The sequence below is a fragment of the Camelus dromedarius genome, chromosome 15, assembly GCF_036321535.1.
Source record: "Camelus dromedarius isolate mCamDro1 chromosome 15, mCamDro1.pat, whole genome shotgun sequence".
NCBI classification, from domain to species: domain Eukaryota; kingdom Metazoa; phylum Chordata; class Mammalia; order Artiodactyla; family Camelidae; genus Camelus; species Camelus dromedarius.
Genome location: NC_087450.1, coordinates 41,884,714 through 41,911,214, shown reverse-complemented (window position 1 = coordinate 41,911,214; position 26,501 = coordinate 41,884,714). Strand labels below are relative to the sequence as shown.

The following is a 26,501-nucleotide window of genomic DNA, read 5'->3' as shown; positions in this document are numbered from 1 at the left end:
GAGAGGACGAGGTAATCCTGGATAATCTGGGTAGACCCTAAATGAAATCACATGTATCCTTATACAAGAAAGGAGCAGAAGAAGAAAAGACATACAGAGAAAAAGGTAATATGAAGACACAGCATAGACATGCAACCACAAGCCAAGGAATGTAGACAGCTACCAGAAGCTGGACAAGGTGAGGAACAGATTTTCCTTTAGAGCTTCCAGAGGGAACAGAGCCCTGCTGACATCTTGATTTCAGACTCTGGCCTCCAGAATGATGAGAGAAAAAACATCTGTTGTTTTAAGCCACCCAGTTTGTGGTAACTTATTATAGCAGCTACAGGGAACTAATACACCTTGTTAGAGTAATATTAGGCCATTGAAATTAATTTCAGTTCAGTTATCCAGTAAAAGAACTGCCAGGAAAGGACCATATACAGTTAATATTTATATAGTGCTTACTATGCTCCAGGCAATGTTCTAAGTACTTTGCACATATTAACTTATTTAATCTTTATAGTAACCCTAGGAGACAGGTATTAGTATAATTATCCCCACTGTACAGATAAGGAAACTGAGGCACAGCGACATTAAATTAGCCCAAATTGACACAGCTATGAAATATCACAGCTGGGACTCAAGCCCAGGTGGAGCTATTTCCAGAGTTTATGCTCTTGAGCACTTTGCTCCATTGTAGTCATTGTGAAAAATAACAATAAAAAGTCAGCTGCATGTGCATTGTCTACATCAGAGGCTCCCAATTCTGGATGCATATTCAAATCACCTTAGGGGCTTCAGGGATGCTAAAGGGGAAGAGGTATACTGAAGAAAAATTAATCAGAATGTTAGGCATAGGATCCTGAGCACCTGCAGCACTTAGAGACACCCTGGATGACTCTAATGTGCAGCCAGGGTGAAAACCACTGAGATCATAACCTCCAATGGCAAACTGAACTAACTTTTTCAAGCTGACATTGACCAGATGTTTTGGTTTCTCCAAAGGCTATGCCCACACAGAGAAATTAGACTGCCACATCAAGTATTTTTTAAAAGGGGGCTCAATTCAATAAAACCACATTTTTTTCCTGCAATAGAGTGGTTGATCATTTTCTACTAAGGGCTGTACCATGGGAAAAATTCAATGCAAAGTTTTCCCCAAAGGTCCCTGGGACTTCCTTCCATCTTTCTCTCATGCCCTGGAAGTGAGAACAGACAAGTCCCACTGACAACCCCTTGCAGATGTCGTCTGGTGCGAATTATCTGGTGGTCATAATCCAGTAGATATATTAAAACTGTGAAGAACACTGACATGATTAGCTCATGAAGACCTAAAATACAGTATACCATTTTAAAGTTTCCTGTTTATATACATATTTTTTATCTTCATATTTGTGTCCTGCTAGTATTGGGAGACCCTGGAACTGCTCACTTACTCAATTTTCCTCTGTCTTCCTGCCTCTACATCAAAGTAGAAGTTCAGTCTGAGCACCCAATGAATTACCAAGGTTTTAAGAAATTTTGAGGATTCCTCTGAGTGACAGAAAGAGTAATCATCACTGAGGTACAACCTCCTACAAGAGACAGGCTACAGACCACTGACCTCATTTATTTGTGGGGTTTATTTGCTTATTTATTTATTTACTTATATCCTAGAAGATCAAAATCTTAGTAAACAAATAGAGCCAGATCAACCTATTTGCCTGATTAATAAGATAAATTTGAGTAACTAGTTTACCTTTTCTTTTTTGTTAAGTTGATTGATTTGGGGTGGGTTTTTGCCTTGTATAGATACACTTGCTCAGCCACTCATATTAAATGGTCATGACCAAATTTATAAGTTGTAAGTGGCAACAAGCGGTGGTTTTCAGCTTGAAGTACAAAGTTGAGCAAGGTGACCAAGGTAAGCTAAGGACAAGGCATGTTCAACTGTTGGATACAAATGTGTCATTTCTCTAAGCTGCAGTTTTGTCTCTTCTATTTCTCATTGTTTGCAAAAACAAAGTTGTGATTTTCTAATTCTTGCTGTTTGGCTTTATACTGCAGCCCCATTTTACAGGGTTCTGATGTCATTTGGAAACAAGCAACTCTTCACAGCTATCTAAGGCCTAGATATTGCCATCAAACTGAAGACTTCTAAGGAGTTTCCACTTTCATTTAAATATTGTCCTGGGACTCAGCAGCCCTGAACAAAGGTGCATCCACCTCAGTGCATCTCCCTCCCACATTTCCATTCCATTGTTCACTTTGACAAGAAAAGAAAAGGCGTTTTCTGAGGTCTCTGTGGCAGAATTTACTACGTGAAAGTTTCAGGCCTGTCATTTGTAAGCATTGGCTGGTATTTCCCACACTCTATTCCCTATGCTGCAGCCTTAGGGCCACCTTGCCAGCCAAAGCTACATGGAGACAAGAGGACACATGGAGAGAAAGCCACCATTCTCCCATCTTGCTTAACTCTCCACAAGTTTAGAAACTTGTAACACAGGACCCAAAGGTCACTGCACATTAAGCTTGAGAATGGAAAAAGCAATGAAACAAAGAAGATTCTTACACACAATGTATGTCTCCTCAAAATTCATATGTTGCGATCTAATTCCCATTATGATGGTTTTTGGAGATGTGGCCTTTTGAAGGTAATTAAGTCATGAGGATAGAACATTCATGAATGGGATTAGTGTCCTTATACGGAGAGGCCAGAGAGCTAGCTCATTCTCTCCTCACCATGTGAGGATACAACAAGAAGTCAGCCATCTGTAACCCAGAAGAGGGACATCACCAGAAATAGACCTTGCTGGCACCATGATCTCAGACTTCCAGACTCGAGAACTGTGAGAAGTAAAATTCTGTTGTTGATACACCATCCAGTTTATGGTGTTTTGTTATAGACTGAGCTGTCTAAGAGACATTCCAGACAAACTGGTGGAAAGTTTAGAAACACAAACCAATGGACTTAGGCATAACACTGAGTACAGAGACTACCAACGTCAAGTCAACCAGTATTGTAGATAATCAATCAGCAAAGATAAAAGCTAAAGCCCATTGGAGGGATGTCTGCTTCCAGTCAAGATGGAGAAACAGGAACTGGATTTACCCTCCATGCTGGAAAATGAAAATATAAACAAGACAAATTACATGAAATATTGGACGTAAGCAATAAAAGACAAGAATCACTTATAGACAAGAAAAAAATGATGTGAGCCTTATAAATAACCCAGTTTACTGCTTTGAGAAAATTTCTCTTCCCAGGAAAGGGGATTCCAGACAGAAGCTAGAGTTAAGAAGCTAGAGTTTCCTGAGTTAAGGAAACAGAACTGAAATTCCAGGAATCAAGACATCTAGAATTCTTAGGTCAGAGTACTGAAGTGGAGGGAGATGCAGAGTCCTGCAGAGGGTCCTTCTCAAGTATTCAGTAGAATATTAATTAATGCAGTTGTATGAGAAAAGGACTACTCAAAAAGATTAAAAGGACCAGTGCCCAGTGCTCATACATGGTCAGGAACTGAGCCCTTTCCCACCAGCCAGATAGAAAAATTCATACTACATGGGACATTGAGTAGAGTACTCAGAAAGGCTGAGCTCAGGAGGGGATTAATTTGCCCCTGCACTAGCACTCTTCTACGAGCACCTAACAAATCAGATCAAGAGCTAAAAGGGTCAAATTATTTCCAAGTAACTTCACTGCACCCCAGAACAAAGCTCAAGAATATTTATAGGAATACAAAAATATCCAACAGCCAGCAAGGTACAATGTCTGACAATCCAATCAAAGATCACCAGTCATGCAAAGAAGCAGGAAAACACTGCTTATAATGAGAATAATAATCAATCAAAACTGACACAGAAATTATATAAATGTTAGAATTAGCAGACAATGACATTAAAACAGCTATTATGACTGTATTTCATATGTACATAAAATTAAGTAGAGACATGGAAGATAGAAAAAAAAGACCAAAATCAAACTTCTAGAGATGAAAACTACAATGTCTGAGATGAAAATACCCCAGGATAGGATTAACAATAGATAAAACATCACAAAAGAAAAGATTATAAACTTGAAGACACAGCAATAGAAACTATCCAAAAGAAACACACTGAAAAAAAAAAAAGAATAAAAACAAGAAAGAAGTGTCAGTGATCTGCAAGACAATTTCACATACATGTGGGTCTCAAAGATATATAATTGAAGACCCTGAATAATAGGAGAGAGAAGGGGGGAAATTAAGAATAATGTACAAAAGTTGTCCAAATTTAATTAAAACTTTAAACCCACAGATCCAAGAAGTTTAAAGAACCCCAGCATAAGAAACATGAAGAAATCTGCACCAAGGAATATACTGATCAAATTGCTCAAAACCAGTCATAAGGAGAAAATATTAAAAGCAGCCAGATAAAAAGAGTTATGTACAGAGGAACAAAGACAAGAAGGGCAGCAGCTTTCTTTCTGAAAACAATGCAAGCGAGATGACAGTGGAGCAACATCTTTAAAGTACTAAAAGAAAATAGCTGTCAATCTAGAATACTATATTTAGAATTCTATATCCTCAGAAACAAAGGAGACATGAAGACATTTTCAGATATTCAAAATATGAAAAAACTGTCCTAAAAATTGACATTCTTCAGGCAAAAGAAAAAATAATACCAATAGAAATAAAGATCAACCCCCATCCAAAGTAAAGAGCATCAGAAATGGCAAATACACACTTTTTTATAATTTCAATCTCTTTAAAAGATAGTTGACTGTTCAAACAAAAATAACATCAATATGTTGAAGCTTCTTAGAGCATGTGTATAAATAAAACAAATAACAATAGCATAAAGGAGAAATGGAATTACATTATTTCATATCTGTACACTATACATGAAGTGGTATATTATCACTTGAAAGTAAACAGTGATAAATTTAAGGTACATGCTTTAAAGTTTTAATCAAACTAACAAAAGTTATTGTTAATAAGCTAATAAAAAACATAAAATGGAATAAAATAGCACTATATCCAAAAGATGGACGATAAAGAGGAAATGGGAACAAATAAGAGAGACAAATAGGAACAAATAGCAACTTGATAGATTTAAATCAAACTACATAAATAATACCATTAGATATAAGCATTCTAACACTCCCAGTTAAAAAGCAGAGATTGTCAGTATTGACAAAAAGCAAGACTCAACCATATGCTACATTCAAGAAACATACACTGAATTTAAACACAGAGATAGATGGAAAGTAAAATGGTGAAAAAATTATACCATGTCAACCCTTATAAAAAGAAAGCCATAGTGACTATATTAATATTATACAAAAGTAGATTCCAGAACAAAGAATATTACCAGGAATAAACGTAATGATAATAAAGGAATAATGATAAAAGAGTCGATTCATCAAGGACATAACAATTCTAAATGTTTACACATCAGAGTTTATGCATCTTTTTATCTGTTATGTAACAGAGCTTCAAAATACATGAAGCAAAAACTGACAGAACTGTAAGGAAAAATAGGCAAGTCCACAATTTTAATCAGACATATTGATACTCCTCTCTCAACAATTACAGAAAAAGTAGACAAAATCAGCAAGACACAGAAGATTTGAAAAGCACTATCAACCAAATTAGCCTACGGACATTTTCAGAACACTCCTTTCAGCAGAATATACATTCTTTTCAAGGTTACAGAGAACACTTACCAAGATAGACCAAATTCTGGGCCATAAAACAGGTTTTAATTCAACAAGTAAAAGGATTTAAATCATACAAAGTATGTTCTCTGTCCATAATGGAATTAAATTAGAAATTAATAACAAAATATCTGGAAAATTCCTAAACATTTGGAAACCAAACAGCACCCTTCCAAATAGCCCATGGATCAAAGAAGACATCACAAGAGAAATAGCAATATTTTGAAATGAATTAAAAATAAAAACAACATATTAGAATTTGTGAGATGCCATAAGCAGTATTTTGTGTGAAACTTATAGCAATCAATGCCAAATCAGAAAAAGGAGGTCAATCTATAACCTCAGTTTCTGCCTTAAGAAACTAGAAAAAGGAGAGTAAATTAAACCCAACCCAAAGAGGAAGAGGAAGTAATAAATATCAAGTCAGAAAACAAATAGGAAACAGCGAAATCAATAGAGAAATCCAATGAAACTAAAATCTAGTTCCTTGAAAAGATCAATGAAGTTCATAAAACTCTAGCTAGACAGATTAGGGGAAGAAATAAGAAGACATAAATTACCATTACCAAAAGTAAGACAGGAACATCCCCACGGATTCTACAGATGTTAAAAAGATGTTTGCATATTGATACTTTACCAGGTAACATGGTTGCATTTTCAGGGGTCTTCAACATCATAACTCAAAGGATCAATATGAAAGACAATTTCAGAAGTTAATGATGTCATAGTGGATTAGTGGAGAAAATCTTACACATTAATGGTGACTTTTCCTTTAAAGCAACCCCTACTTGTAGAAATGTCTTGATCTCTGTTGGTATTTAATTGCATGGTCAGTTTGCAAGGTAACTTTTTAAATCTTGTAACATCAGTATTATTTGTTCTATTAGTGGGAGTTATACCATTAAACACTTTGTAAATACTACATAAAATCTGCAACCCCAAAGTATTAGCTATTCATATCACTTTATATTCTAATCATTATCAGCATTAATTCATACATGTTGATGTGGACTTTTTGAGAACAATTTATTGTGTACTATTTTTTCACTAAGTGACTTTATATCTTTATTTCTGTCACAGATATAGTCCAAGAGACTAATACTTTTGAAGTATATATAATATTGAATCATATTTATTACATCAGCCCTTAGTAATGGAGCATTTAAGTAACTTTCAGTGTTCTACAGTTGCAAATAGTAACACTATAAATTTGTGTTAATCAATTTCTTTCTTTTGGACTACTTCCCTTGGGTGTTTCCCCCAGATTAAATTCCTGGGGGAAAAAAGTGAATAGTTTTTCAGCTATTGTTAAACATTGTCAGATTAGCTTCACAGAAAGTTTGAATAATTCTGTGACACAGGGCCACACATACATACAATTTTTTCATAGGCCTACTTATAGTTTTTTTTTTTAGCTTTATTGAGGTATAATTAACAATCAACTGTGCATATTTAAAGTGTGCAATTTGATAAATTTTATGATATCAAAATAGTGAACATGTAAATCTCCTCCTAAAGTTTGCTCATATCCTCCATAATCCCATCCTGTTCCTCCCTTTGTCCCCAGAAAAGAACTGATGTACTTCATGTACCATATGTTAGTTTGAATTTCATAGAATTTTATATAAATGGAATCATAAAGTACATACTCTTTTTTGCTTGGCTCCTTTACCCAGAATAATTATTTTAAGTTTTATCCACTGTTGGTAGCTCACATCAATAGTTCATTCATTTTTTTTGCTAAGTAGTATTCTACTATGTTTATACCACAGTTTGTTTACACATTCACTTGCTGATGAACATTTGAGCTGTTTCTAGTTTTTGGCTACCACAAATAAGGCTGCTAAAACCATTTGTATACAAATCTTTGTATGGACATGTGCTTTTATTTTGCTTGGAAAAATAGCTAGCAATGGAATGGGTAGGTCACATGGTAGATTTATGTTTAACTTTTTAAGAGACTGTCAAAACATTTTCCAAAGTGGTTGCCATTTTACATTCCCTTCAACAATGTATAAGAGTGCTAGTTCTTCCACATCCTCACCAGAACTTAGTCTGGTCAGTCTTTGTAATTTTAGCCACTCTAGTGGATGCACACTGGTATCCCATTGTGGTTTAATCAGCATTTCCCTAATGACTAATGGTGTTGAGCATGTTTTCACATTCTATTTTCTTTAGCAAAGTATCTGTTTATATCATGAGGTACAGGAGCAATTTCATTAGAGAAAGAAAAGTACTTTCAACAAATGATATTGGAACAACTGGATACCCATATGCAAAAAAAAAAAAAAAACTTTGATTCACATTTCTAACCCTATGTAAAAATTAACTCAAAATGGATCATAAACATAAATGTTAAACCCCAAACTATAAATTTTCTGTAAGAAAATATAAGAAAAAACCCATGTGACCTAAGATTAGGCAAAGATTTTTTAGATCTATTTGAATGAAAACAAATAGAAAAATTAGACTTCATCAAAATTTAAAAACCTCTGCTTTTCAAAAGACACAGTTAAGAGAATGAAAAAGACAAGCCACACAGACTGGGAAAAATATTTGCAAATCATGTATCTGGTAAAGAACTTGAATTCAGAATATTTACAGAACTTTCAAAATTCAATAATAAGAAAACAAAAAACTCAATACTCTAGTATTTAGATCTATTTATCAGATAGGTAACTTGGGCAAGTAAAGAACATTCACTGAGAAACTGATGTGAGACCAAGTACTGCCGTTAAAAGAGAACAGAGAGGCAAGAGAGAGAGTCTATACACAGAAAAGGATCTGGCGATTTTTCATGGTCAAGTAGGAAAAATGTCAAAGGAAAACTGCCTTATTCTCTTCACAGTAACTTTTAGATTAGCCTTGACAATATGAAGCAAGTATAATGGAAGAATTTTGAAAATGGCCCAGACCTGATTAAAAGTTTGGATGGTAGGACCAGATATTATGTTACAGAGACAAAAGATATTTGGTATTAAAAAGAGGAAAGGTATTCTAAGACATAGTACATATGTTGCACAGGGCAATTTTAAGTCATAGATCACCAAACAGGCCTTCTTCCCTGACTGAACACCTCATTCTCACCCACAAATCTGGGAATAGACCATCCTTTGAGGACCAGCTCAAGCGCTTGCCCATCACTCCCACTTGTTCCCTCCAATCACTGAAATCAGACAGAGTGCAATCACTTGTGAAATTGCATTAATAATAACAGCAATTGTCTCCAGGACAAAATGAGATAGCTGATGTAAAATACGTAACATAATTATTCCTGGAACACCCGGAGCCCAATAAATATTGGTCTCCCCTTCCCTTATTCTCCTTCCATAACCAAATGGAAGGCAAATTGCACTATTGGCCCCAGTTCAGAGGGTTTTAAAATTTAGAGCTCCTAGGATGAACTGAGCCTCCTTAAAGGCTGCTGGGTTGAGCGCAGCAACTTTTTAAATAACTTGAGTCCAGACTTTGATATCCCCTTTGCCATTTGTGGCAAGGAGTCAGAAAGCAGAATGGGAAGTGTCCCAGGTTCAGAACCAAGTTGCCAGGCTCTGGCAAAAATCAACAGGTAGACAACTTTCACAGTCTTATCTAATAACAGAAAACATTTATGTTCCCCCTCCTGCTTGCTGAAGGCCCTTCATTTGAGCCTTTCCACTCTCCTTCACTCACCCCTCCTCAGGAAAGGAGACGTGAACTACCTGATTGGTAAATTTGAAAGCAGGACCTCTCGAGGGGTGTGTGCAGCTCAGCCCTTCTCTCATTCTGCTGTCTTTTCCCAACAGGCACCAGAGGGAAAGGCCTGCAGTATTCAGCCATCACTGTTGCTGAGTACTTTTTGAGGGACAGTGTTAGGATCCAAAATGTCAGTCCTGTGCTCCAAACTAGCTTTACCACTAATAAGGGTGGTAATTTTTCTCTAGTGGCCTAATTCCTGGGTCTGTGTCTCAGCTGGTTATGAATCTGGATGGGGAAGAAGGGTGCCATTTATTGGGCTCCCTCAAAACCCACCCACTCATCTGCTCAAACACAGACAGGCACCAGAGACCTTAGCATGTTCAGCGTCATGACCGTGGCCCCTCTTAGGTCCACATGTCCCTTAATTAGCATTTTCCCGCCTGTCCTGGGCCTCACACTGACATTGCCACCACCAAACTTTCACACCAGAGTGTCAAGCACACTATGGTGGGTTTTTCTGCCTGCCTCCCGGAGGGCAAGCACCAGCTAGTGAATTGCTTTTGTGTGCTCCCAAGGGACCCAGCACAGTTCTGAGCATGTGGAACTCTGATAAAGACCTAGGTTCAGGGACTCTGCCCCTTCCTCCCTTGTGACCTCATACACATCACTTCACCAATTTGGATTACTGTTTCCTTATCTTGTTTGTGCTTTTTAAGTGACATTAAGTTAGATTTAAAATGAGAAAGAAGTTAGTCCTTTCTTCAATGTGGTAAAAGTGGTCAAGATCTCTAATGCTTGTTTACATTGTTGGCAAACATGGCTGTATACTTTTCAGATGTGTTCATGATGTCATCCTATCTAGAACGTAAACTCCAAGACTCCTACTATTTCCTATAAAGTTTCAAATAAAAGGACTTGGAACTCAGGAATTCTTAGAAAATTAGGTTTACTACTGAATTCCTATTTAAATGTAGCAGAATTCTTCTAGAATATGCTCACTGCTTTGCTATAGGATTTAACAAAATTTTATAATAGAATTACCAGGGTGCTGAATTGAAAGATAATGCAGTTCATGGTTTTCTTAAGGAGGGGGCTAGCAAACTATGACCCACAGGCAAATACACCCAATGGCCTATTTTTATAAATAAAGTTTTATTGGAACATTACCACACTCATTGGTCTACATATTGTCTGTGGCTGTTTTCATGCTACAAAGAGGAGTATGTTAAGTATAGTTAAGTAACTATGACAGAGACTGTATGACTACAGAGTCTAAAATAGTTACTATCTTGCTTTTTTTTACTGTTTGCTGACCCCCATTTTAAAGAATCCTTCAGTTAATCTTAATTGACCCAAATTATGCCTCATGAATGTCCTTAACACATGATTAAGTGACCACAAGAATTCAGTTTATTCTGCCTGGGCCTTTCTTCTCAATGTATAAGGGGAGAGTTTTGTCTAGATGGTTTCCAATGTCTGCATTAATCATCATTCTGATTCTCAGCCAATGAGCAATTTCCTTCATGAGGTTTATTTATTTCTGATTATCTGAGACATCTACAACTCTTAAGAGATTGGGGAAGCCTTGGCAGGACACATCAGGAGACACAAGTTCCAGTCCTGTCTTTGCCCCTAACTAACTAAACCTTCTGGTGCTTTGCTTCTGTAAAATGAGGAGTCTGGACAGATGAGGATGAAATTTCCTTAAAACAGAGAATTATGATCCAGTGTGTGAAGTACCTCGTGGAAGGCCACAATGGCTGCTATGAAAGCCCAAGGTATGATACCACACCTAGATTTACAAAGGAGAAAGGACTCAGAGAAGGCTTCTTGGAGGAAGTGATGCCTGATCTGAGTCTTGAAGAATGGGGAAGACTTTATGCTGCTGGAGAACAAACTGAGCATCAAGCAAAAAGGCCCCTTATTGAAACCATCAATTTATTTGGTTGAATAGGAAATGTCACCATTTTCAATATCTAAATGCCAGAAGAATTCTCTCTAAATTCAGACTCTAATGTGGGCATTACACTCTGCTTATGGATGTGCATCATGGAAGTTCACACTGTCAGCAACTTGTTACAATATAGTCACCTTTTTTGAAAAGAGATTTTTTTCTTTTTCATCCAAATATGAAGGTCACACACCCAGGTTTTGGAAAAAAAAATCAGTTGCCATAGGAATAGGCGGTGTGATGACCGTTGCATAAGAAAGACACCAAGGCTTCTTGAGAAAATGATAAATCAGAGAGTGTCGGCAAAGGATGATTCCAGAGCTAGTCAAAGTCAATGAGAGGCGAGATAACTGACTTCAAACAACTTTAGCTGTGGGATTAAGCAGCATGCTTACACAGCATTCATCTCTATGTAGCTAAACCACCCAAATATCCACAACAATAGATTCTGAAAGGAAGAGAATGATCTGAGTTGACCTAACCATGCAATCTCAGCAATGATTCCTAAGTAATGGCAAGTTCTCTGATAATTCTGACTGCCTATACTGATGTCAGAAGTAGAGTTTATTCATGCAGTCAACAAATACCAACTATGTACCAGAACTTTTCTAGATACCAAGGACACAGCCATGAACAAATGAGACAAAAATCCTTGTGGAACTCACATTCTAGCATATCACCCTCATATGCAGAAAATTGCAGAGTTTTCCCTTCTATCCAATGGGATATCTTGCTTTTCTGAACAGTCCCCAAAGGACATTGTTCAAAAGAGTCTTGGTCACAGCTGAGCCAGCGCTCTCCTGAACACTTGTCCCTCAATCTTATACTCTGTGTCATGGCTATGCACAGGACAGGGAATACAGCCAAGGCAGCCTGATGCTTTTTCCTTGTCGAGCCCTCACTATCCAGCCAAATGACTCATAAAACCTCAAAGCAAAATTGCTCATAACCTTTGTACTACTTGTGGGAATACTGATAAGAGCATAGTCCTGACTTCTGAAAAGAATTTAGGTGCAAAATGTGCCCTAAAAAGAGGCAAATTTAAATGTCCAATTTAATATAAATTATATTAAAAATTAATTTAAATTATTATAAAATTATAAATTAATGGATAGGTAAATTACTGTCTTCACATGAAATGAAATAACAAGCAGCCATTAAGATGATACTTACAAAGATTCTATGCTAATGTGGGAAAATATTTATTATAAAAGGTAATCAAGCAGAACTATAAATATTCAGTAGAGCAAGCATGTATAAAAATGTACTAAGAAAAATGAAAGCCTTAATGAAAATGTTCTAAAACATTAGCAATCCATATACTTAGGTGTTGAAATTATGAGAATTTTTCTACTTTTGTACTTTCCATTTTTTATTTAGTAAACATTTGCTATTTTTATAATTTAAAAAAATTAATTTAAGCCTAAATACAGTTTTTAAAAGGCAAGAATGAGGCAACAAGAAGAAATATAAAACAGCTTATCATGGTAGCTAAGAGCCTGAGATCCGGATTCAAACTCCCTGGGTCTGAACCCTGGCTCCTAGTCACTGTGTGACCTTGGGCAAGTTATTTAACCTTTTCTTGCACCAGTTTCCCACCTGCAAAATTGGAATGATAATTAATGGTGCCTACCTAAATGGACTGGTATGAGGATTAGTAAATAACTCACATAGTGTTTAGCAAAGAGTGCAATACCTTGTAAGCACTCAAAATGAAAACAAATTCAATAGTCCAATGGCCTCAAAGGAAGAGTTTACGCAAGAGGAATGATGGACAAACATCACATCTTTATGCCTCAGGAACAATGCACTCACCCAGAGTTGTGTTCTCAGTGGGGAATTTTCCCTCAGGAAGAATCAATTCCTAAATCCTTTACACATATTTTAAATTTTCCCCTGAAGAAGATGGAAAGTATGTTGATATTCATTTTATGAGTAATTACTTTCTCGGTTTTTTAATGTACTGATCATAATTTATTGAGGCAAAGTACCTTTTGGCTTTAAAAACAAGTCTAAAACTTATGTTAATAGGCTTGTTAGAAAACACTAACATTACTGTAAGATGAAATGAACTCATAAAATATTGTTTATGGTGCTATCAGACAATAGTTAACTAGAAGATAAAAGTAATTGTCAGATAAAATCACATTTTTCTGTCAAATGTCTTTTCCAAAAATAGTGTAATCAAAAGCTGGCCTCTTATCACCTATATCCAACATCTTTCTTTCTGTGCAAATTGAACCACCTAAATCTGGGTAAAATGGTTAGTAAATACCTGCAGAAAGGACATTTATTTATGAAATTTTAGTTCTTATTGCTTGCCAATAATTCTCTTACTAAAAGAGTGATAATTCAGTTAAAATTGCATAAATATTAAATCTCGACTGATAAAAAAGATCCAGAGGACAAGAAAGGATTATAAGGAAAGACAGTTTAAAACTTGTTTCTCTACACTTCCTTTTCCCAAAATGAGGCATCACTTTTCCCTTACCAGAGAGGATCATGCCTTTCAGCTTCCAGATGAATTCTTTACCTAATTTCTAACATAGATTTCCTTGATTGTTTTTGACCCTATAAATTCCCTACTCAAAATTAGGCTGTGATTCTGTTCCAGTTATTGACTTGGTTTGGCAACTTTTCTCTCTCCATGGATTCAGAGTATCTGCCTGCTTAACAAAGTGAAAAGGTCTTGAACCATGGAGTTTCACAGGCTTAGATTTGAATCTGGCTGGGTACTAGCTGTATCATCTTCTGAGTCACTTAACCTTACACAGCCTCAATTTCTTTGCCTATAAAGTGGGCACAATAAATACGCATCTCACAAGTTACAATGGGGCTACATGGGACAACAGATGCTAAATGACTGGGTATGATAGGCAACTGAATCATGTGCTCTTTCCTTCCTCTATGAGTCTTTTTGAGCATTCTCCAAATCCTGAAAGCCCTTTGTTTTTTTCTCAGAACTGAGGGCAGAGTTTTCCTAAGCTTGGGGGTTTTATTCAACACATCTGGGCTCTGGGTTAACTTCAACCCATTCACACCTATGTGCCACGGAAACTTAAAAGGAGTTGGTGGTGAGCGCAGTCCCTTTCCGGTGGGCCTTGAGAAGTGAGGCTTTTGCTCAGGCCAGTGGGTTCCCCTACGTTCTCTTTCCCACCTTGAAGCCTGCGATCTGGCTCTGCCCATCTCCCTGCCAAAATAAATTGATCCAATCCCTCTGTGCCGAGTTCCCTTTGGGAGATGCCAATACTTAGACTCCCTCAAGATCCCAGAACCAGCCCGCCCACAACCCTGGGGGGGGGGGGGGAGTAAAAAAGTGAAGGAAGAAAGAGAAAGGGTGATGAGCGAGACACCACAAGTGACGCGGGACCGAGGGGAGTTGGAGAGGGAACCGTCTGGGCCAACAGCTCTGCCTCAACCGTCTGAGCTTTCCAGCTCGTCTCCCACCCGGCTCTACCTCTTTCACCCTGAGCCGTCAGAGGATTTAAAGTGGACCCAAGACGCGCACGGGCTGTGGAGAGTGAAGGCGGTGTCTGCCCACGATCGCCTCTCCACTTGCCCGTGCTCCTCCCGCAGTCCCCGCCCCGCCAGGTGCTTCCCGCGCGGCACTCTGCGCTCCTTGCAGCCGCCCGTGCGAGCCCCTCTGCGAGCCTCTGTGCGCGCTGGAGCTGCGCTCTTGGATACCGGGAGCCTGGCAGTGCGCCTCCCTTGGCACCCGCAGGGGAAAACACTACCTGTGGAAGTAATGTGCGCAGAAGAGGCCCAGAAGCACAGTCGCAGGCGGGCCGAAAAGAGAGCGCGGCTGCCCAGCGAGGATCCCCGCGGGTACCACGAAGGAGGGCAGCTCCTGCAGGAACCAGGCGGCGCGGGCGGGCAGCCGGATAGCCGCGGGCATCAGGGTCTCCGAGTGCTTCCCGTAACCAGAGGGCTCTGCGAGGTACAGGACCAGCAACCCCAGGGCAGCCAAAGCGGCGCTGCCTGCCAGCACTGGGCTCTGCTGGCATAGAACAGGCATCGCGCCGTGTTCCCAGCCTGAAGCCACCGCCCGCGCAGAGAAGAGCGCGGCCCCCACGGCCCCTTTATGGAGAGCTAGACGCCACCCCGTGTCCGCCCCTTCGGCCTTGGCTCCCGCCCCTCCATCTTGCCTCCCATCTCAGCACAGCCAGCCCGCCCTGGCTCGACCCAGCACCGATGCCCCTTTCGCAGGGCTGGCACTTAGCAAAAACAGCCAGGGAGGAGAGTGGACGAAGGCTTTGGTGGAGCCCTTCCATTATCCCATATTCGTGCCTTCGCCTGCACTCCCGCCCTCTCCGTCACCTGCCACTGTTCTCCTCCTTTAACTGCCCTTCGTAGATATATTTTTTTTCACCCATCAACCTCTGATGCTGCAACTTCTGAGACTAGGAAATAGAAAACCACAGGGACGATTTAGCCAGGGTTGTTATCCTGCCCTAACACACACTCTGTGTGGTCGCCACGCAGCCCCCACCCTCAGACCATCCCAAGCCAGGATTTCCCCACCCCATCTGGTTCCCTACACTCCTGCACTCCCTGCTGGCTTCCACCCAACCCTGCAACCTTCCTTTGATCCTGGGCTCAGCATCCAGGCACTTCTCACTTCCGCCAGGCCTTCTGATTTGGGACGCCCTGCTTCTTGGACACTTTTAGCTTCAGTGCCCTCTCCGCACCATCTCGCCCCCAAGCAGGTACCAGCCTCTCCCGGGCCCTAGTTCCTCCGGGACCTCTGTGCATCCCTGGGTCGCCCCTGCATCTGTTAAAGAGGTGCACAGTGATCCTGTCGATCCACCCTAGCCTCTCCTCTTTCCTGGGAGCCCTGGAGCTGACCCAGACTCAGGCTAATGTCTAAGACTTTTGCTGCAGGATGCCCTTTCCCATCTCCCGGAGCAGTTGAGTCGTGTTCCATGAGGGCGCCACTGGAAGTGCAGTTGCACTCAGAACACCTAGATGCGGTTCTTTCTCTCTCCCTTCTACTTGCCGCCTTTCTCTCATTCTTCACTCCCTGGTTCATTATCTATTTCCTCTTCCCTTCTCTGATTCAGTATTCAGACTTTCTTGACTGCCTTCTTCTTTTGTTTTGTACCCCTCTTTTCTTTTCTCTTCCTTCTTTCTTTGACCTGGCTTCCTCCTCTCAGATTGGCCTCTTGCCACCTACTGTTTACTTCACTCTTCATCTATCTTTTTGTACCAACTCTCTCAATTGCTTTATCCCTATTAATTTTCTCCTCTTGTCCCTACTTCAGGCTCCACCCTAGTCTTTCCCTTTCTCCCTCTTCTTCCTTTCAAAGGCACTTTCTACAACCTTCACCCTTAGCTCCCACTCACTGCCTTTCAGGAGACTCACTCAGCATGCCTCTGTCTACCCCTGCCCTGCCCTACCAGCTGTTCCAATGAAAGGTATGCACTGTTTCATCTGTCCACTTTGCAGGGTGTTTCCTGATTCCTGGAACACGGTGATGTATGGTGATACATTAGTGTGACAGTGCACCCTATGCTTGCTGAAGAGGTATTTATCACCTCCCTGTTAGGTTAAAAATTAAACTGTAATCATGCTTCAGTTTTCAACTGATCACCATGCAGGAACCACCCATACCACTGAAGCACTCTCCATGGTAACCAGGTGTAAGCTCTCAGCTCCCTAGAGCTGTGTTTGCACTGGCTTTACAAATCCAGTCTGAGATTCTTCACTTACTACCCGCTAGTTGAGGACACCCAAATCTAGATCTCCAGCAAAGACAGGAACTTCCGATCTGCATTTCCTCCCTGCTGGACAACTCCACCTGGATGTCATGCTTTAGTGGTAGGAATCATGTTTTTAGAGTGAAGACCACCTTCCTAACAAAATGCTAAATCAATCCCCCCAAAAGATCAAGATGATTCACAAGTAAGTTAACAAACCTCAACCCTCTTTAAAGGAAGGCAATTACATACAGACAAGTAACAATGTAGCCTTCACAATATTCAGCATCCCTCAAGTTATTAGAAATGTTGCACTGACTTCTAACACCAACTACTCAAGTTGAGCCAAACTTCACAGGTTTAGGACACAATCCTCCACAAGACTGCCCTCACTTCAGACACAATTTCAGGGGTCTCCAAGCCACACACACTTCTGAACAGCTCACTACAAATCTGGGGGTTCCCACTAACTCTTCAGGTTTAATAATTCAATAGAACAACTCACAGAACTCAGGAAAGCACTATATTTATGATGACAGCTTTACCATATTAAAAAAAAAAGATATAAATCAGAACCAGCCAAAAGAAGACATGCGTAAGATTGGGTCAAGGCAGGGAGGGTCCCAAATATGAAGTTTTCTTGTCCTCTCCCCATGAAATCAGGATCTACCACCTTCTCAGCACATCAGTGTGTGACAATATGCAGTGTCTTGCCTACCAGAAAAGCTCATCCAAGCTTCAGAGTCCATATTTTTTTAAAGGTTTCATTATGTAAGTGCAATTGATTGAATCATTGTCCATGTGACTGAACTCAGTATCTGGCTCCCCTCTGCTCCCCAGAGGTCAAGTTAATATCACGTGGCTCAAAAACATAACCCTCTAATCACATGGCTGGTCATTCTGACATAGCTAGCCCTCATCCTGAGTCATCAACTTAGTATAAACTAAGAATATAACAACACTGTTTTATGAAGTTTTAATGTAATGATGTATCATGTATGACAATTATAACATAAAGGATGAAGAGAAATGAGTTTATAAGATTACAAAATTTCTATCTTTTAAGTGAAACATATAACTAGAGTTATAGAACTATATAACCACATAGTCGTACAACTATATGACTATATAGTTATAGAAGGATAACCACACTGTGAAAGTTATAAATGTAATTATGGTCCATAGGGCAACCCTATAAAAAATGTAATAACTACTATGTATAGGGATGGATGTTACTGTTGTGATCATTTCACAGTATATACAAGTATCAAATCACTATGTCGTACACCTGAAAATAATACAGTATTTCAATTACACCTCAATTTAAAAAAAACTATAAATTCAACAGGAGAATTAAAATAAAATCTAAAAAAAACAAATAATCCAAGAGGAAGGGGGCAGGAAAGGAGTAACAAGAACAAAACACAAAAGAGTTAAATGGTAAGAACAGCTTGGAAAGAAAGAAGTAAAACTATATTCACAAATGACATGATCTTATATATAAAAATGATAAGGAATTTTAAAAAAACAAAAACAAACAAAACATAAATACAAAACAGAAACAGACTCATAGACATAGAATACAAACTTGTGGTTGCCAAGGGGGCAAGGGTTGGGAAGGGATAGACTCGGATTTCAAATTGTAGACTAGATAAACAAGATTATACTGTATAGCACAGGGAAATATATATAAGATCATATGTTAGCTCACAGAGAAAAAATGTGACAATGAATATATATATGTTCATGTATAACTGAAAAATTCAGCTCTACTGGAACTTGACACAACATTGTAAAGTTAGTATAAATCAATAAAAAATGTTTAAAAAATGCTAAGGAATCTTCTAAAACTATTAGAACAAATAAGTGACTTCAGTAAGGTTGCAGGATACATGATCAATATACGAAAGTCACTTTTATTTCTATAAACTAGCATGAAAATCTGAAATGAAATTACAAAAACAATCCAGTTGTAATCAAAAAGAGCAAAATACTAGGGAAAAATTTAACAAATGAAGAACAAGGCTTATACACTGAAAACTACAAACAATGTTGAAAGAAATTAAAGAACTTTTAAATAAATGGAAAGATATCCCATATTCATGGATTGGAAGACTTAATATTATTTAGATGTTATGTTCCCTGCTATAGATTGAATTGTGTTCCCACAAAATTCACATGTTGAAACCCAAACCCCAGTGTGACTATATCGGAAGCTAGGGTCTTTAGAAGGTAGTAAGGTTAAATGAAGTCATGTCTAATCAGGTATAGAACTGTGGCCTTTTGAGAGGAGGAAGATCTCTCAATCTCTCTTCCTCCCTCTGTCTCTCTCCTCTCCCTCTCCCCACTGACCCCCCAACCCCCACCACGTTCAGACACTGTGAGAAGGCAGCCATCTACAACCCAAGGAGAGATTTCTTGCCACATACCAATCCTGCCAGTACCTTGATCTTTGGCTTCTTGTCTCCATAATTGTGAAAATAAATTCCTATTGTTTAAGACACCAAATCAATGGTATTTTGTTATGGCAGCCAGAGCAGAATAAGACACCTTCAAAATGATCTGTGTATTCAACTCAAAATCTTAATTGACTTTTCAGAAATGGTAAAGTTAAGCCTAAAATTCACATGGAAATACAAGGCATCCAGAAGAGACAAAACAATCTCTAAAATAAAGAAAAAGAAATTGAAGGACTGGTATTTCTCAATTTCAAAGAAATGATACTACAAAGAAACAACAATCAAGACAGTGTAGAACTAGCATAAGAATAACATATAGATCAATGGAATAGAATTGAGAGTCCAATTATAAATTCATACACATATGGTCAGTTGATTTTCAAGAAGAGCACCAAGATCATTCAACAGGGAAAGAGTAGCCTGTTCAACTAGTCTTGGTACAAATGGATATCCACATGCAAAAGAATGAAACTGGACCCTTACTTCACAACATACACAAAAATTAACTCAAAATTGATCAAACACATAAATATGAGAGTTAAAACTACAAACCTCAAGAAGTGTAAATCTTCATGATCTTAAATTAGGGAATGGTTTCTTAGATATGACACAAAGCACAAGTGATGAAAGAAAAATAGATAAGTTGACTTCATTAAGACTAAAAACTTCTCTGTAAGTAATACCATCAAGAAAGGGAAAAGATCAGTCACTATGCTGTGCATTAGATTTCCAGAACTTAGTTATCTACTAGTAGCACATTTGTACCCTCTAACACTATCTACACGATTCCCCCATACCCCAGCCCCTGGTAACCACTATTCTACTCTCCTTTTCTATGAATTCAGCTTGTTACATTTCACATATAAGTAATATCATAAAATATTTTTCTTTCTCTATGTGGGTTATCTTACTTAGCTTAATATTCTCAGGGTCCATCCATGTTGTCGCAGTTGGTAGCACTTTCTTTTTTCTTGCGGCAGGATGATATCCCATTGTATATGTATACCACATCTTCTTAACCATTCATTCATTGATGGATGCTTAGGTTGTTTTCCTATCTTGGCTATTGTGAAGTAATGCTGCAGTCAACATAAGAGTGCAGACATCTTTTGGATACCCAGTTTTCACATTCTTTGGATATATATACCCAAAAGTGGGATTGCTGGATCTCATGGTAGTTCTACTTTTAATTTTTTGTGGAACCTCCATACTGTTTTCCATGGTGACTGAACTAATTTACATTCCCATCAACAGTGTAAAGGGCTTCCCTTATCTCTACATCTTTGCCAACACTTATTACCTCTTCTCTTCTTGATGACAGCCATTCTAACAGGTGTGAGGTAGTATCTCATTGTGGTTTTAATTTCCATTTCTCTGATAATTAGTGATGTTGAGCATCTTTTCATGTACCTATTAGCCATTTGAATTTCTTCTTTAGAAAAATGTCTGCTCAGTTCCTCTGCCCATTCTTTAATTGGGTTGTTTGTTTTTGTTGTTGTTGTTAAGTTGTATGAGTTCTTTATATATTTTGGATATTAACCTCTTATCTAATATATATATGGTTTGCAAATATTTTCTCTGTTTCATATGTTGCCTTCATTTTGTTGATTATTTCTTTTGCTGTGTGGAAGCTTTTTTGTCTGATGTAATCCAACTTGTTTATATTTGCTTTTGTTGCTTGTGCTTTTGGTGACATGTCAAAAAATAATAATAATAACTGCCAAGACTGATGTCAAGAAGCTTCTTCCCCATGTTTTCTTTTTGGAATTTTATGGTATCAGGCTTTATGTTAAAGTCTTCAATCCACTGCAAGTTAATTTTTGTGAGTAGTATAAGATAGGGGTTCAATTTTATTTTTCTGAATATCCAGTTTTTTCCAACACCATTTATTAAAGAGACTATCCTTTCCTCATTGAGTGCTCTGGCTCCCTTGGCAAATATTAGTTGATTGTATATGCAGGGTGTTATTTCTGGGCTCTTTCTTCAGTTCCATTGGTCTACTTGTCTATTTTAATGCCAGTAACATACTGTTTGAATTACTGCAGATTTGTAGTATAGTTTGATTTTCAACAAAAGTTACCAATGCTACCCAATGGAGGAAAAACATGGTGCTGGAACAACTGGATTTCTCTTTGGAAAAAATGTACTTCAGTTCTTCCTTTACATCATATACAAAATCAACTTAAAATAGGTCATAGATCTTAATGTATGAATTAAAACTTTTAAATTCCAGAAGAAAACACTGCATAGAATCTTTGTGACATTGGGTTAGGTACAGATTTCTTAAGACACTCCAAAGAACAAAGTATAAAAGAAAAATAATAAATATCAACTTCATAAAGATTAAAAACTTTGGCTTTTTCCAAAGACACAGAGAGACTAAATGGTAAGCCATATATTTGGAAAACATTTTTGCCACACATATATTCAATAAAGGAATTGTATGCAGAATATGTAAATAAGTTTCACAATTCAATAATTAAATGACATAAAACCCAATTAACATGGGCAAAATATTTTAATAGACATTTCACAAAGAAGATCTACAAATAATGAATAAGCACATGAAAATATGTTCACCACACTGGCCATCAGAAAAATATAAGTTAAAGCACAATATGGTAATACTACATACCCACAAAAGTGTTAAAAATTTAAGAGTGAAAATTCTCAGTGTTGACAAGGAAGTGTAACAACTTGAAATCTCATACACTGAGATGTAAAATGGTACAACCACTTTGGAAAACAGTACACAGTACCTTATAGCGTTAAATACACATTTACCATGTGTCCCAGTAATTCCTCTCACTTAAGTATTTACCCAAGAAGAAAGGAAACTTATGTCCATACAAAACATGTATCTGAAAATTCAAAGCAACATTATTCATAAAGGCCCAAAACTGGAAGCAATCCAAATGTTCACCAACAGATGAATGTGCAAAAAAAAAAAAAAAAAAAAGTAGTCTAATTATACCATGGACCATTACTCAACAATAGAAAGGAAAAGAAATACATGCAATAACATGGATGACTCTCAAAAACATCATGCTAATTAAGTCAAACACAAAATATTAGGTAATATATATCAGTAGCATACACACATCCAGTTGTGACAACCAAAAACATATCCAGTCATTGCCAAATGTTCCCTGGGGAGGCAAAATTGCCACCAGTGAGAATCTCTAGTTTAGACACAGTTGAGTGTCTTGTACTTAATATATATATAAATAATACTGTTATTATAAGCTTGCTCTATTTAATTAAGGAAATATTATAATCTAATTATTCTATTCTCTTTGGTAAAAAGTAAGTTATACCAATTTATTTGCTGATGGATGAATGGATGGATAAATGATTGATACATAGATTCACAAATACATAGATAGATTTTACCAACTCTTGTGCAAACCAGAAAAGCAAGCTGTGATAAAGCAGCAGTGTATAAATTATAAACAGAGAGGCAGAATTTACTAAGAATACTGATCAGTTAAAGAAATAAAAAACATTCTGTCAAGCAAAATTAGGTCCCTCAAAGGAGAATCGTTATAAAATCTGAGTTTTAAATTTTTTTCTTCTGAATTTAGCAGGAAATCAGTTTTCTTTTTTCAGTGCCCAAGTCCCTTACAATAATAACAACCGCCTCTTTTTAGAAATTCCTAAAAAAAATTAATCTGTAATTATTCATGTTAGTAGCTTCACCAATGAAAGTTCTAGAGTTAGTTTCTGTTGTATGTATCCAAAGGTGCCTAAATAACAGTGTATTATTATATTGAAAGCAACTGTTCATGAGTTTCCCTCAAAACCACATCTTATTCACCTTTCAAACCTCCAAATTTAAAATAATTTCTGGCCCATAAAACATACTGTATAGATATTTCCTGGACAGAGAACTGTAGTATGGATTCAACTTTGTTCTCCCCGGGTCTTCCCTGCTACTTCCTTTCTCACCAATCTTTAGAAACATTACCCGTGCCATTCATTAATTAATTTCCATTTTTGAACACTCCAGGCTAGGAAAAACAATTTTTTTCTCTCCCTAAATTTTTATTTCAATCCATAAAATAGGACCTTTGAGGAAGAGAGCTTCTTTCCTCTCCCTTCACTCATTCTCCCTACAGAGGAGGTGCATACAGTGGCCGACGTGGGGGATGATATATCTGATGGGCGGATTTGGAGAAGGATAAATGCATATGCAGCAGTCTCCCTTCTCTTGCTGTCAGAACAGCCCTCCTTGTGATGCAAGCAGTCTTCTCTTTTCTAAATGTTGCTTATAGAAACAAGCTCTGGCACTGTAGTTGAAAGAGAAGAAGCCCTGAGTTATTTGAGCTCCTCCACCTCAGTGTGAGTAAGCCAATTCAATTCAAGAGAAAAGTATTAGGAAGCATAATAGGGACTACAGGTCAAAGTTGTGTTCTCCAAAGTAACTTTATCAATGAAACTGATATGGGGGTGGCTGTTATTGTTGCTACTGGATTTTTATGAGAGAGGGATTTAAAAAAGTGGGCTCCACCAATAGACAAATGATACAAATATCAAAATTTTTAGATTCAGGGGCTCTTATTCATATAACACCAAAACTCATCTCATCTGCTTGGAAATTCATTCTTCAAAACTCAGCTCAAATTTACCTCTCCTTTGAAGCTTTCCTGGAAAGAATTAACTTCTCCCTGTTCCACATGTTCATAGGACTTTCTATACGTCTGTACTGTATCACTTGCCACAACTGTTACAAGTTTCTGTTCACGTGATCATTTCCTCTATTAGAATGTGAAATCCTTAAGAGCAGCATAGCATAACTATTAAGATAATAGGCTTGCAGTCAAACATTGGCTCTTTCCCTTACTATTAATAGTTTAACTACCATAAGCATCTGAGAATCTTTCTGAGACTGATTTTCTATGTCAGTAAAATGGGTATGTTAATACTATAATGGGCAGTAGTTTTAAAGATATAAGTGACAAAAACCTACCTCAAACTAGATTAAGTAAGAATATATATATAATTACACATGTATGTATGCATACATATATATAATTACACATGTACATATGTATGTACATATGCATTCATAGTGGGAAACGCAAAAGGTGGCTTCAAGGCAAGGCTAGATCTAGGGGTTCAAAAATTATCATTACTCTCCCATTCATCATCTATTAACCCTACTGTCTTCTTCTTTGTTCTCAGGGAGAGCATTCTAGCAGCTCCAGATTTAGACAGACCTTAGTTCTTGCAATCTAAGAAGTAGATTCCTCCATTAAGAGATCATTCTCCTAAAAGAACTCTACCCCTGATTGGGTCATACTCCTGGAAGAAGCACTGTCCAAAGGTACATCATGTTCCCTTAATGAGGCTCATTATATGCCCATCCTATGGCCAGGAAGCTTTCACTGACAATCCCACAAGACCTAAAATTCACATGGGGTGTGTGTATGTGCATGCACATGCAGGGGTGGAAGTTAGTCACAGTACAGTGCAAAAAATAGCAAATACTCAAACTGTTTCAAGAAGAGAGGTCTATTATGCAGGGGATTACAAAATCATTGGAAGGGGCTGGAATAGTTAAGGTCAAGACACTGCTGCTGGGCTTCAAAATCACCTTCACAGTCATACTACTGTAACTGAGATGTAGAGGTCTAGAAACTGCTGTCAGTATCTTAAAGTGTCCCGTGGAGCTGGTGAACATACTGTGGAAAGCAGGTTCTCGCAGCTATGAAGGCTCATTTTTGCAGAACCCTCCCATACCCATCACCAGGACAGGTAGGCTGGCCTCTATCTCCCTTTCACATTCTAAGCATCATGGGAGTGCCTCTCACTGGCAGGACCTAAATCATGTCCAGAACACTAACTGCAAGGGAGTGTTATTCAGGGTAGTCCCAGGACAACAAGGAGGTCATAAGAGGGAAAGATTTGGTTGATGACTACCAACAAACAGTACTGAACACTGACAACCAAAACTAACAGATCAGATAACTGGTTTTAAGTATCTATTTTAATAAACACTTTGCAGTTTTACACTTGACCAACAGACATATATGAATTATAACTGCCAGTTTTTTCCAGGTGGAGTTCTAACTTTTTAATGTATTTGCAGGTTGGGGAAAGAGTTCACTTTTTAGTTCCCATGATTATTGTTACATAATAGCTAAATTGTTACAAACAAAAATATCAGAACATCTGTCCCCTAACAACTGTAATTCATTTCTCAAAAACCTGCTAAGTGAAAAGAAGTTAAATGAGCAAACATTCCACTAATTTTAATGAAAAGGAAAACAATATGAATTTCAAAACAAAATACCCAATCAATTTCACAAAAAAGTGTCAATTAATACTGAAATAATTTCATATATATAATTTATAGCAATTTTAATGAATAAAATTTATATTTAAAATGTAATTTAAAGGAGGTTTATTGTACTCACTAAAGAAAAGAAAGAAAAACTGATAATAGGTGGCAGTGGTGTAGGAGGGCTCCAAGAGACAAATTCTTCAGAAGGCACAGTTTTCTTTCTGCATATTTTGTTTATGAATATTTCAACATTTGGTGGATTGTGGCTATCTTACATTCATAATGCACTTAACAATAAAAAGGAATACATAATTGGAACAAAATAAAAGCTAAATGTAAGAACATTTTTAAACATATGGAATCATGCACATATACATCAGACTAAATAACCATGCTACTTCTTCACCCCACTTACTTAGCGTATGTACATAAAGCAAAATGTTTGGGGCTTATCCAAACACATTGTGCAGTTCAATTCTGTTCTATGTGCTATTTTCTGATTAGAAACTGGTCTGTCAAGTAAACTGATGAATCTTTGCCTAAAATCATAATGTTGAAATATTACTTCTTTATGAAATTTACTTAATGTGTTTCATGGTAAAAATATACATCAAAAAATGTCCAAAAAGTGACATAATTTTTCAACTATTGTGTCCCAAAGGTCCTTAACTGAACAGTTCTTATGTAAGGTAAGTCTACACTTGAAAAAAGCATGTAATTTCAGTAAATTTACCTGCACTGAGAGGACTGTAGGCTCCCAGAAACACATTA

The 26,501-nt window shown here is 37.7% G+C and overlaps 1 protein-coding gene across 2 annotated transcripts in view; it reads right to left on the bottom strand.

Moving 5' to 3' along the window:
• SRD5A2 (steroid 5 alpha-reductase 2) overlaps positions 1-15,324 on the bottom strand; it is a 37,578-nt gene extending 22,254 nt beyond the window's left edge. For both annotated transcript variants that reach the window (XM_064494631.1, XM_064494632.1), the window contains exon 1: positions 15,023-15,324. In XM_064494631.1, coding sequence (XP_064350701.1) covers positions 15,023-15,303 — 281 coding nt within the window. In that variant the 5' untranslated portion in view covers positions 15,304-15,324. The remainder of the gene's footprint in view (positions 1-15,022) is intronic.
• Positions 15,325-26,501: the final 11,177 nt, after the last annotated feature.